General features: G+C 34.4%; 1 protein-coding gene across 1 annotated transcript; it reads left to right on the top strand.

Moving 5' to 3' along the window:
* The first annotated feature begins 2,247 nt into the window (after positions 1–2,247).
* On the top strand, positions 2,248–11,873 carry LOC140754486 (GDP-D-glucose phosphorylase 1). The gene is made up of 8 exons (XM_073089509.1): positions 2,248–2,621; positions 2,878–2,982; positions 3,276–3,467; positions 6,740–6,878; positions 7,766–7,916; positions 9,112–9,214; positions 9,614–9,914; positions 10,765–11,873. Exons 1-8 carry the CDS (start codon positions 2,349–2,351, stop codon positions 10,872–10,874), a joined length of 1,374 nt encoding a protein of 457 aa, XP_072945610.1. The 5' UTR covers positions 2,248–2,348; the 3' UTR covers positions 10,875–11,873.
* Positions 11,874–12,890: the final 1,017 nt, after the last annotated feature.

Consider the following 12,890-nt stretch of genomic DNA (forward strand, 5'->3'; position numbering starts at 1 on the left):
ATAGCGTGCTAGTGACTTTATTATAAAATCATGTGTCAGTATGTTCGTACACGCTATTTTCTGAAACCGCTCAACAAATTTTATTGAAATTTTATGGGTGTTGTTTACTGAGTCCACCTTAAAAGATAAGGTACTTTTGGACTGGAAGGATATTGTTGTCAAGATCTATTTAGGATCAACGTTGTCCTGTGTTCAGGTGTGTTTCTTTTATTGACGATTTGGAATTTCTCCCCCAGGCATATTTGAACTGACAACTCTTCCCATTGTTGATGCTATGGCTACGGCCTCTACAAAATAAAAAGTTACATTTAGTGTAATTTCTTGAGCTCATGCAAAACGTGTCGCGCTCGCGGATCTTGCTATTTGCAGCATGTATCACGCTGCTACAGCTATGTATATCTAGCGTGTTAATTCTTGATTCGAGTAATCACTTACATAGCATGTATCCAAGATCGTTTTATTTATTTTTGGAGGTGAGGAGGCCCCTTATTATTCATCGAATTTAATGCAACAATATCTTCCGTGTAGTAAAAATTAAGTTAATTAAGTAAAATTTACAGCCAACGATTAAATTATTTCAACAAAGAAAGTATTCAGTTAAGTACGAGTACTATCGCTATAAAAGCGAAATAAAAACGTACAAGCGGACAACAACTTCAAAACGGACTAGCAGTTTGGCGCGAACTATTATATACCTAAGTTACTGACCCGTCCAAATTTGTTTTTTTTTCTCATGTTGAAGCCCCGGTGTAGAAACCGCGCCTGTAAACCCCCAAATTCAACCCTACAATTTATATCATTATTATGGCGTGCTAAGGCGTTATATTTTATATTAACCGCAACTATTTATGGTTGCATGTGACGGGACCCAACCACTGACGTCTTAGTCATGGTCATCACGGATACCAATTAAGCTGCCGTTCTCTTTTTTAATCTACAAATTACAGTTAACTACGGTTGTGTTATGATTCATTCACTACAGAGACTAAAAACGTAATTTTAAAAAAAGTTAGTAGCAAACGAGTATGCTACCAGATGGTAACACAGCTGTAACCAACTCTATAAAGAACAGGCGTTCCAATTAATCAAAGCTTTAATCTAAGTACGTATGCAAAAAATACTTAGGTTACTTATTTATTAGTGGCCACTGTTTGTTGAATGTCTTCGAAGCGTCTATGTTTTTTTTTTAATAATATAAGAGTAGCAGACGAGCATGCAGTCCACCTGATGGTAAGTGGCCATTGCCGCCCATGGATATCTGTAATCAACCCCAGATAGGATTAGATATTCCTACCTGAGGTTGGCCACAGATGCGCCGCTACCCCTGAGGACTAAGCTGGAACGCCTTGGAAAAGTCTGTCTCCCTTACCACACCCTTCAAACCGGAACACAGCAGCGTCATTATTTATAAGGCATCTTACAGGGTTTAATTAATTTATAATTACAATTGCAACTTGTTAATATGACTACGTTTAGTAATATGACCTCAGAAGCACGAAAGTGTGCTTGAAGTTTAATCAAACTTCCGATCGCATTCGATGTTGCTTAACTCAGTAGATACAATGATCTAAAAAAACTAAGAGTCAAGCTCTGCACCGAGTATTACACAATTAAAATAAAATGAATTTGCGTGAGTGAAAGTTTCAGTGAAAGCATAAAACCTTTTTATTGTACCACGTTTTTATGTCTAACGAGAGTGGACAAAAAATAACAATGCAACAGAAAAAGCTAAGAATAAAAGTCAGTATTTCTTGAATAATTCATATTTACATTTTGCATATTTTATAATATCACACTTCTGAGGACTATAAAATTATTCGGTACGTGTGTAGAATAAGTTTTGCGACAAAAAACATATAACTGACTCTAGTAAAATTATTCCAAAATATCAGGAAATAAACTTATCCAAAGAAACAGAAAGAACCGGACTATTGATTTTATTTTTAAATTAACCGCCGAAACGTTTCGTTAATGCTAGTTGACAAAACAGCAAGCTCATTATAACTTATAGTAAGATATTAAAAGTATTTAATTAATTAAAGTCACTAAATAGTTTTACAATATTATGTTCCAAATTTTACTCGTATAAATAAATAATTATATTAGTTTTAGTCTACAATTTTATTACAATATTCGCATTTATTTTAACGTCTGTAGTCTTTATATGACATAACCAGGTTATGACAATGACAGTCAATAATCAGTTGTGACATTTGACAATAGTTTGTATTTGTTGATAATTTTATGTTTTGCTTTAAAATGAAAAAATAACTGCCTTTTAACTTTCTAATAGTCACCTGTATATTACAATTCATCTAACAAAACTTGGCTGTATATTTCATTACAAAATGATCTCAGATTTCGCCAAAGAAAAAGTGTTATGGACAAAGAAAATGAATTTGAAATTAGTTAAGTTTATGGAAACTAAACCTCATATTTGGAATCGAAAGCATCCCAAATACACTTCAGTAGCATTAAGGAATAAAACGTACGCAGAATTCGCTGATAAATACGGAAATGTGTTTACCGGACTGGCTGTTAAAGATCGGTGGACGAATATAAGAACAACTTTTGCCTATAATTTAAGAAAATTAACTAATAGCTTGAAAGGCGATGGGGAAGTAAGTTACTTTAGTTATTGTTTGTTAAGCCCATATACATCTGTAATGAGCTCAAGATAAAATTAGAGTACCTGGCTGCATTCACTTGCATCCATGTTACAGTCCGTGTAAAACTGCAAATTGTATGACTACACCTGCTTAACAACTTCAGAGCGGACTAGCAATTTGGCGCGGACTATCCTGGTATATAGCATGACTATTTCTTTTACTAGAAAATATGTCAATGTTATTTAAAATTTATTGTAATTTTTTTCAGGAATATAAGATAAATTGGCATTTATGGGATGCCTGCCAATTCTTGAGGAAAGGTAACCAAAGCTTAGCATTATCAGCTCTTGAGAATGAACATGAGGAATCCAAGGTAAATCAAAAGAAATATAATATTACACTAAGTGGTAATTCAATAATTACGTAAGGTTCTGAAGAGAACCCCCCTGGGTTGGAAAAATCTCTACATACCCTTACTTCCAGCTTCAATCTGAGGCCAGTCAGAATAGGCCAAAATAGTGAACTTAAAATTCTATTCTAGCCACAAATGTTTATGTGTTTGTGTGTCCATCAAACATATTTCACAAAAAAATCCTACCGTGGAGATATGAGTGTAGAAAGCGTAATTCATTTATTTATCTTCAAAATAAATTATCTTTTTTTCAGGATCTAACAGATACTCCAACCTCAGACAAAGATGCGAGTGAAGAAGAAGAATTTTTAGAAGACAATATAAATGGTTCAATTAGTAACATGTCATGTAAAAGTCTTGCCAATAATCTATTAGATGTTTTCAAAGGTGTACAAAATGATGTATTTGGCTTAGAAAATACTAAACATGGAAAAATTGGATGCGCCGTCACAAATAAACTTAGTAAATTGAGTTCCTATGAAGCTGCAACAGTATCTACTAAAATAATGGAGGTTCTTTTACTCTATGACCAAAATAATCCAAATAATCCTAATAATGCAACCAATTATTTATGATATATGGTGTTAAAGATAAATGTATTGCCTATTTATATATGTATATCTACATGTTAAACTTTCAACTAAGCTTTCAACCTGCTACTCTGCTCTGAATGTAGAAACGAGTAGACTTGAATAGCGAATTGTAGATATTAGCGGGATGAAAACAGCGCGTGCAGGGTGTCGGGGGGTCCCCCGACACCCACCGCAGCAAGAGCAAGATGGGACTTGGTACCCACCGGTCTCTCACATGCCGCGTCTGCGTTTGCAATATGGGGGGTGGGTAGGGATTATTCGGGTCTCGAGGGAACCCTCTTTGCCCGGGCAAATTCTCAAGGGAGTGAATACAGCCACCGCTGCCAGCTCTCGCGCACGAGTACAGAGCTGCGTTAGTATGTCCTTACATTGCTATGGAATACATATATGCTTGTAGTTGTGCGCAACTTCAGAGCGAACTAGCAATTTGGCGCGGACTATACCGACTAGAGTAAATATTTAATTATATTGAATATATTAATGGTCAATGAGTGATATGTTTAATAATTTGGTACAGATATCTGGTATAGTAAAATCGTAATGTAATATTATCAAAACGTAAAGCCAGTATCCTATATAATTCACTTTGTATAAATTCATAAATAAGAAAAGGTAACAGAATTAAGGTTGCCTTGCATAAGATATATTTTCACATTGTAAAACATATGTTTAAGTTCATAATATTAATTAATATATATTTGTATTTACGTAAATACAAGCTCAAATTGAATAAACGAAGTTTTTATTTAGCTTTGCTGGTATTTAGTAAATAAAACTATTTACAAAAATTAATACAATTTTTTTCTTGTTCCAATGATGGCTTGGAAACTTAAGGTATACTTCCCAGTATTGGTTTTAGACATTCTAACTACAGGACTCTGTTTAGTTTTATGGATTTTTTAATATTTTGCCTTTTGTTATTTTCCAAAAGAACACGTTATCGTTGTAACGTTCGGATCAGCAGTTTTGATTGCAAACTAGCGTATTTTAGCAATGAAATGAGTAGCAGTGAGAGTAAAGTAGAGAGGGAGAGAATCTATTATAAATTTTGTACCCCGTGTATATTATTTCTCTATGAGCTTTTATAGCTATTGTAATAAACATGTTGGTTGGCAAAAAATATTAATCCGCATACGAGCCTTGGCATTTACCGAAAATTTCAAACTAAACATCGTTATGTTTTCGACCGAGTCCGATAGTATAAGTTCTGTTTTCTTTTACTTCATTTCTTTCTTATCGGATATATTGCATTTAATGATGATAAGAAATTTGGTAGCTACAATTTTATCAAAAAGGCTAAATCATAATATTTAAATCGATTATTTTATTCTACTTAAATACATAATGTTTCGCCAAAAAGTACAGAAGCCACGGCCAGTAGACCGTGTATTTAAAAAACTAGAGTTGAGTGTTAACTAATTGTAGGGATGTTATTTCCGAAAAATATCTATTCTTGAATATATTCAAATCGAAGTGTGATTTATCGATTCCCTAATAAATCGAGACATTTTTTTTTTTTTCTTCTCAAGGGGGAAACCTTCAAAAGGTACCCGACGACGTGGGAGCGACGCCGGGTTATGTGGGATTTTTACCGCACTAAAACCCCCCCGGTGGCCGTCCTCAACGCTTGTTGGAGAACTCCGGGATCTCCAACGGAACACAACCGGAGCCCTCCAAGCGCGATGCCCAACGGGCTCTACCCTGGGGGAGCAGTTTTCGCTCCTCCCACACCACGTAGTGTTTACGACGGTATGCGACCACACATACCGCCGTCCTTCCCGGAGTCGCTTGCTGGACGGTTCGAGCTCCCACACTTGCCGTCCGCAACCCCGGAAGCCCCCTTTTAGTCGCCTCCTACGACAGGCAGGGGATACCGTAGCCCTATTCTAGTCCCGGAAAATAAATCGAGACCTAAAGAATTAATTCTCCAAAAAAACGATCTTCGATCTTTTCAGCTATAAAGGGCGCAGATAGCGAAATAAGGTCATCAGGATCAAACATGCACTGAAATACGTATCTGTCAGCAAATAATATCTATAATAAATTCAACCAACTTCGTAAAGATCGATTCACTGAATCGATCCGTTACTAGTGATCGATTAGAACAATCGATATTTTTGGCCCAAAAGATCGATTCTTCAATTAATCGATCTTAGATCGACATCCCCAGTTGACGACTGACGTTTTCTTCAGTTTTGTTGACGTTAAATATTTTACGTTTGAGTTGTGTGAAATTAAACTGTGAACGTGACGAAAATATAATAATTTTCCAATTTAATGTCAATCCACTCGTAAAATATAAAGAACGTAAATTAAAGCGTTTTGATTGCACACTTCTTACTACTTGAGTAATACATAAGGCACACTGCGTCTTTACAGAGCGCCGGTCACCTTTATACCGGGGGACTCGTGTTCGGTTTTTAAATTTGTGATCATCGAGATTATTCTTAGACGCAGATCAGCTTAAATTAGTCCAAACAATTAATGCGTCTTACGTTTTGATAGCATTTTATTAGATAATTATAAATAATAAAAATGTTTCGAGTGTACGACTCCAATACTAACAATTTTATAAGTAACATCGCCAACGCAGACTTTATAGATACGCTGAGAATGAAGTGGGATGATCTCCACGAAAAAATCGGCGTATTTCGTTATCAAATAGAAATTATACATGACAGAGTCATCGATGGAGGCTATTTGCTACAGGTGTATATCAGTATTTTATATTTTTTATGGTATTTGTGAAATATTTCTTTTTTTACGTATTTAATAACACCTGAGCAGTTGTGAACCAGTGAGAGCCTAGTGATTGAAACTGTCTCAATCAAGAGGTCTGATAAATTAATTTATTTACTCTGACGTTAAAATCTATAATATTCCTACTATAATTTTCCTACATCTATAATTTTCCAATGTTTCCTGTGTTTTATAAATTTATTGTGTGATATTGAATGCTGGAGTATCTTACAGCTTTATTGGAAGCAAAAGAGATATTTGTAATCTAGTGAAGTGGATTGGAAGCAAGGGGCTTACAATCCACTTCACGACTGCTTGACTTCATTATAATATTTTATACAAATGATGCAACATTAAAACTTATGTACTCATTGTATTAATTCCAGCTGAATCCAAATAGAGGTACGAAACGTAGGCTTCCTCAAGATTTCAATAATGTCTGCACACCCATGGACGATGACAAATTCAATTTCACTAAAGTACCAACTAAAGAAATCATGTTTACATTGACCAAAGATAATAAAGGTATGTTGCGAGATACACTTTATCTTTTCTCTACAATTTTATTTTATAACACATACTTATATGCTAACATTCATTCATTGTATTGAAAGAAAATTAGGAAATAGCAGACTTAAACAGTATATTCAGCACTTCGCGACCGTTCTGTGTGAAAGCTACAGCAAGAATGCTCGCGAAGCATATTTTGTATTACATACATACATTTTCATGTATTAAACATTTAGAAAATATTTTGTCTGTAGTCGTAAAGTAGGCTTTGAAATAGCATACATAATTTAGAATAATTAGTTAATCATATAGAGGCAATTAATAGAGAGTAACAGAAATTTAGTGGCTATAATATTAATAAAACAAAAACAAACAACAACTAAATACAAATCCAAAAATTATTTCCTAAAACATGATAACATTGGAAATTAAAATTATTAATAATAAGAATAGTACCTGTTATTGCCCCAATATTAAATATTATGCAAATATTGATTCATGATTCTACGTAACATTTACTATGTAAATTAAATTTTAATTAGTTTTTCCTATTCAAGAATGTAGGAATGTGGGAGCACCCTTTGTGGTTCAAATCTGGTATCACAACCGCCACACCTATTTCTGTCTAATAACAGCAATGTCAAGTGTTCCTGTGTTCTAGTTTGTAGGGTGTGGTAAGGGAGACTTTTCAGAGGCGTTCCAGCTTAGTCAGGGATAGTGGCGCACCTGTGGCCAACCTCAGATAAGAATAACTAATCCTATCTGGGGTTAATTACAGATGTCCATTGGTGGCAGTAGCCACTTACCATCAGGTGGTCTGCATGCTCGTCTGCTACTCGTATGTTATAAAAAAAGATAAAGTAAGAAAAATGCTTGTTCCCAAACTAACTGTATATTTCCAGAGTCTGAAAAACATGCTATCCTTATAAACGTGAGCCCCCTAAACCGCTACCATTCTCTCCTGTGCCCATCAATCTACAAGCGTTTGCCACAAATCGTATCGCAGGATAGCTTGAAGTTGGCTTTAGAGATCATGCTCTTTATTGAGGATCGGTGAGTGTAGGCAAGTAGACGTTTTTTTTCATTTCATTGAGTTTTTTTATCGTCTGTTTCATTTTGTTTTTGTGTTTGTAGAATGTCCCATGAACAGCCAAATTTACTGTCTTATTTATCCATTAGCTGTGCTTCAATAGTGTTCGGTTAACATAAGAATATTTTCTGAAGTGAATAGTGGCAGTGCCGGACCAGCCCATAAGTTAATTAAGCAATTGCTCAGGGCATGACATTTTGGGGGACACCAAAAACAGCATAAAATTCCATGATATTTTATTGATTTGAAGGTGGTAGAACCCTTTGTGGTTCGACTCCGGCGGCACTACTGCCACACCTATTTCTGCCTAATAACAGCAGTTAGGCACAGCTGTGTTCCGTTTTGAAGGGTGTGGTAAGGGAGACATACTTTTCCGACGCGTTCCATCTTGGTCCTCAGGGGTAGCGGCGAATCTGTGGCCGACTTCAGGTTGGAATATCTAATCCTATCTGGGGTTGATTACACATGTCCATGGGCGGCAGTAGCCACTTACCACCAGGTGGACTGCATGCGCGTCTGCTGCTCCTATATTATAAAAAAAAAATGATGAACTTTGAATATTATTAAATTACTTATGAAAAGTGTTGCCCACTTGCATGGTTTGTGTAGGGCTAGCAGTCTCAATCCGGCACCGAATAGCGGTGATGATAAATAACTGATTTATCTTATCTTAAATTATTATTTTGATAAAGTGTTCTCATGTTAATCAGCTAATGGTGTTGTCACAACCTTGATTTAAAATCATATTTTTAGCTAGAGTAGCAAGGTTTCTTCTATGCTTTCACAAAGAACTTACTTCATACATAATTGGTAATATTGGTAAATAGAGATTGTGATAATGCCTTTTATACATATAACTTGATTCAATAAGTATTGTAATACAAATTGCTCATTCTCCATAATGTTGAATGAGAACCATATCAACTGTCAAGATTACAATGTTTATTAAATTGAGTTATATATATCTTAGGGTCAATTCATGCTAAGTAATAGCTCAAACAGTGTTAATGGATAACCTATTACATATTATATACCCACATCAACTCTCTGTGAAAGCGAGATTTATTTTTTATTTTTCTTATTAGGCTTTATATGTTGTCCTACCTTTTTTATACGTTAAACTTAAGTAACTGCCTATCAAGAATACACCTTTTACAGGGAATTGAAAGTAGCATTTAATAGCCAATGTGCGTTTGCATCTGTGAACCATCTACATTACCACTTGTTATTTGAGCATCGCACCTTGCCTGTGGAAAAAGCGGTAATTATTTATATTTTTATTAATTTATAAAATGTATATGTATTGGAAATAGCGGTGTAGAACGGTAGTTTGAATCCAGAAGCACCACCGTAATACCTATTTATGACCTATAACAGCAGTATTCACTGTTGTGCCAGTTTGAATGGTCTAAGGGCGAGACACTTATACATAGGTCAAAGTTCGAAATAAATTTTCAAGTGTACCAGTCTGTTGTGACTGATAGATCTCTAATACTTTCTGGTATGATTGATTATAGATGTTCATGTATGACAGTAGCCACTAAGCAGCATGTAGACTGCATGCTATTTCGTTATATCTAAGATAATATACTTTTTAATAATGACCACGGTCGAATTTCAATATGCTAACACTAATTCTAATCAATTGGTCATATTTCAGAAATGCAAACAAATAAAAGGCTCTCTTTATTGCTTGGAAGATTACATAGTACCGGCCTTCTACTTCGACGTAACCCAAGTTATTGACGAGGCTTTACCACCGATATCTAAACTCCTGGTGTGTCTCTTACAAAAATCGATCCCGCACAATATTTTTATCACCTTGGGACAGAGTATTAAGGATCCTCAACAGAACGCAATAAGGGTTTTCATTTGGCCAAGGAAGAGTTGCAGTGGTATGATGAAGTTGGCTGCATTTAGTATTGCTGCGTGTGAGCTCGCTGGCTGGTTCACTATGTATGGTGAGTAACTGGTCTTAATACAAGCGAATACCTTTGTTCTTCGACTCCGAAGGCACCGCTGCCACACCTATTTCTGCCTCATAACAGCAGTGTTAAACGCTGCTGTGTTCTGATTTGAAGGGTGTGGTAAGGGAGAAATACTTTTCCTAGGTGCTCCAGCTTCGTTCCCAGGAGTAGCGGCGTATCTGTGGCGGACCTCAGGTAGGAATATCTAATCCTATCTGGGATTGATTATAGATGTCCATGTGCGGCAGTAGCCACTCTCCATCAGGTAAACTGCATGCTCGTCTACTACTCCTATTTTATAAAAAAAAAAGCTGATGTTTGACACCGGAGGCACTACCGACACACCTATGTCTGCATAGTAACAGCAGTGTTTGGAAAGAGGGACATAAATATATGAGTCGTTCCAACTTAGTCCTCCAGGGTAGCATCTCATATGTGGCCGACCACACGTACGATTCCTATCTTATTTAGGTTTGATAACAGATGTTTATGGGTGTCGCAATCGCAACTTACAAGGTTGTATGCATGCTCATTTGCTAAAACTAATAAATATATTATTTCCTTACTAAATAGCAACTTTCCAAAAATTTGTTATTTTTCAATTAAAATTGTCAGTATCCTGAAACTATTCTTTATATTTGCAACAGTCAAAACAAAATTAAAAAATACTTGTAAATTACAATTTTAAATGTAGCCTTCTTTTAAATGCTTTTAGAATTCTTATTTCGAGGATTCCATTATTGCGAATATTTGTGTAATAAGCATTCAGAAAAATTGCGTTTATTTTTCGACTGTTTGTATATAAATTTGAATGTTAATTAACATATTTTCCATTCTCAAATAGATATCCTAGAATTCGAGGATATGAAGCGCGAAGGTTTGGAGGAAGAATTGGCGAAGTGGAAGTATGACGGGTTCAATGAACTCTGCGAGGAAATCAAATGGCTATTCTAAGTGCACATACATGACGTCACTAATCACTAACCAAATACATTTGTCAACTGGAAGATTACTAAATATTAGTTTACCGAATTGTATCTATCAATTTATAGAATTTACGTATATTCGTTACTTCTCTCTATTAACAGAATTTATATTTATAGGCATGATGACAGATTTAAAAATCCTTTTGTGTTTTGTTACACATCTACCTACTGTTTTAAAAAAAATAATATTATTTGGGCAATGAATCAAGTCATCATTTTTTTCTACTTATTTTGAATTCAGCGCAAAAACGTTCGCAGATGTCATATCGTTCGCTAATGACGTCAAAACTAGAAATTGTATAGAAAGTTCAAAGGATACAACTATATGGAATTCAATGATGCGAAGTAAGGCATGACGTCATTCGCTCCGATTACGTTTTACACTATTATATATTTATATATTTTCTTTAAAATCAAAATTATCTTAATTTTTTTAAAGTTGGGTCACTTTGTAGAGTGCTTTTAACTAGTTTTTTCACTATCGATTCTTTGGTTCTTTGATTATTTAACACTGTCATCATGCCCATCTTTAAGTTACTAAAACCCATCCAGTATTAGATAATATGCCTACTTCTTGACAACTCTTGAAGCATATCTACTTCATCCCTTCAACCTAGATAGTTTTTATACGAAATTTCGAATTACATTTTAGAATTAAGTAAGTATTTTCATAAAACTAATTTAATCATTAAATGTATTGATGTCTATCTACTTGTAATATTTATATTCGTATTAAATATTATAATAAAGTACGAATAATTATAAGGTGTATAATTCTATATACTATACTATTATACCTATATACAGATGTAAGTTTTATTTGCTATTTTTTTCATCTACCTATATACACATAGACATACCTATCTATGGAACTAAGTATTGTATGTCGACCATTCATTTTATCATGGTGTCAATACAATAAATCTTTGTATTCGATTTACATTTGAAATAAAAATGAATTCAATTATTTTTTGTTTTTTTTTAGTCTATATAATAGGTATACCTATAGGCCTATAGGCCTACCTCATAAACTTAACCACACTTTGATAATGAATAAGAATTCATTTTAACGTGCAGAAGTACGCACTGTGTTTAGACGCGTATAGTCTGCGTAAAATTCCTAGTCCGCTCTGAATATAGAAATGAATCGCCATAGCAAATTGTATCACTACACCTGCTCGGGACAACTTCGGAGCGGACTAGCAGTTTGGCGTGGACTATACCGTGACAGTTAAAATTGCTTATTAAAAAGTGATTATCAAAGTTTTTTTCGCTATTATTTCTCTTATACGATGTGTATAGATCTATAAAAGTATTTATCTGCACCGTACGGGCCATCAGTATACTATTGTATTAGTATAGAAAAATATAAGTTATTATAGTTCAATGTGTAAATATGAACGGTTTCTAAAAAAAAAACCATTCCCGTGTTTATGGTGTTTTCGGGTTAAAAGAAAGTACTTATATAATAACACATTTTTTTTTAATTGACCACTTTTCTGGTTTTGCGAATACCAACATGGAAAACCTGACATTATAATAGTTGCTTAAGATGAGGAAAAAACAGATCATTAATTTCATACACAAACTTAATAAGTAGGTACCTGTGTAAAAACCACTAGCCACTTATCTATATTTTACCAAAAAGTTATTTTGCATTATCAGACCAGAGATTATACTATATCTAAACAAAAACAAACACAGTTTACGTATAAGTAAATTAAAACTTGTCTGCGGTTTACATAAATTGGTTATTTTCAAGGGTCACGCTTATTTTGCATTATAAAAAAAAACAACAAAACCAGTTTTTTCTGTTCTAACGGGTTGATTTATATTTACTTACTTATATATTTACTTACTTATAGATATATTTACTTACTTTATATAGCAAACTTGCAGTTTATATTAACTTTACCTTGGTTTATGTATAAATAATTGAGACGGAGACATGTTGCATAAACTGGTTTGAAAATGTAGGTAATAA

The sequence above is a fragment of the Epargyreus clarus genome, unplaced genomic scaffold (genome assembly GCF_041222505.1).
Source record: "Epargyreus clarus isolate Ecla_fem2 unplaced genomic scaffold, WU_Ecla_fem_2.2 ptg000029l, whole genome shotgun sequence".
NCBI lineage: Eukaryota > Metazoa > Arthropoda > Insecta > Lepidoptera > Hesperiidae > Epargyreus > Epargyreus clarus.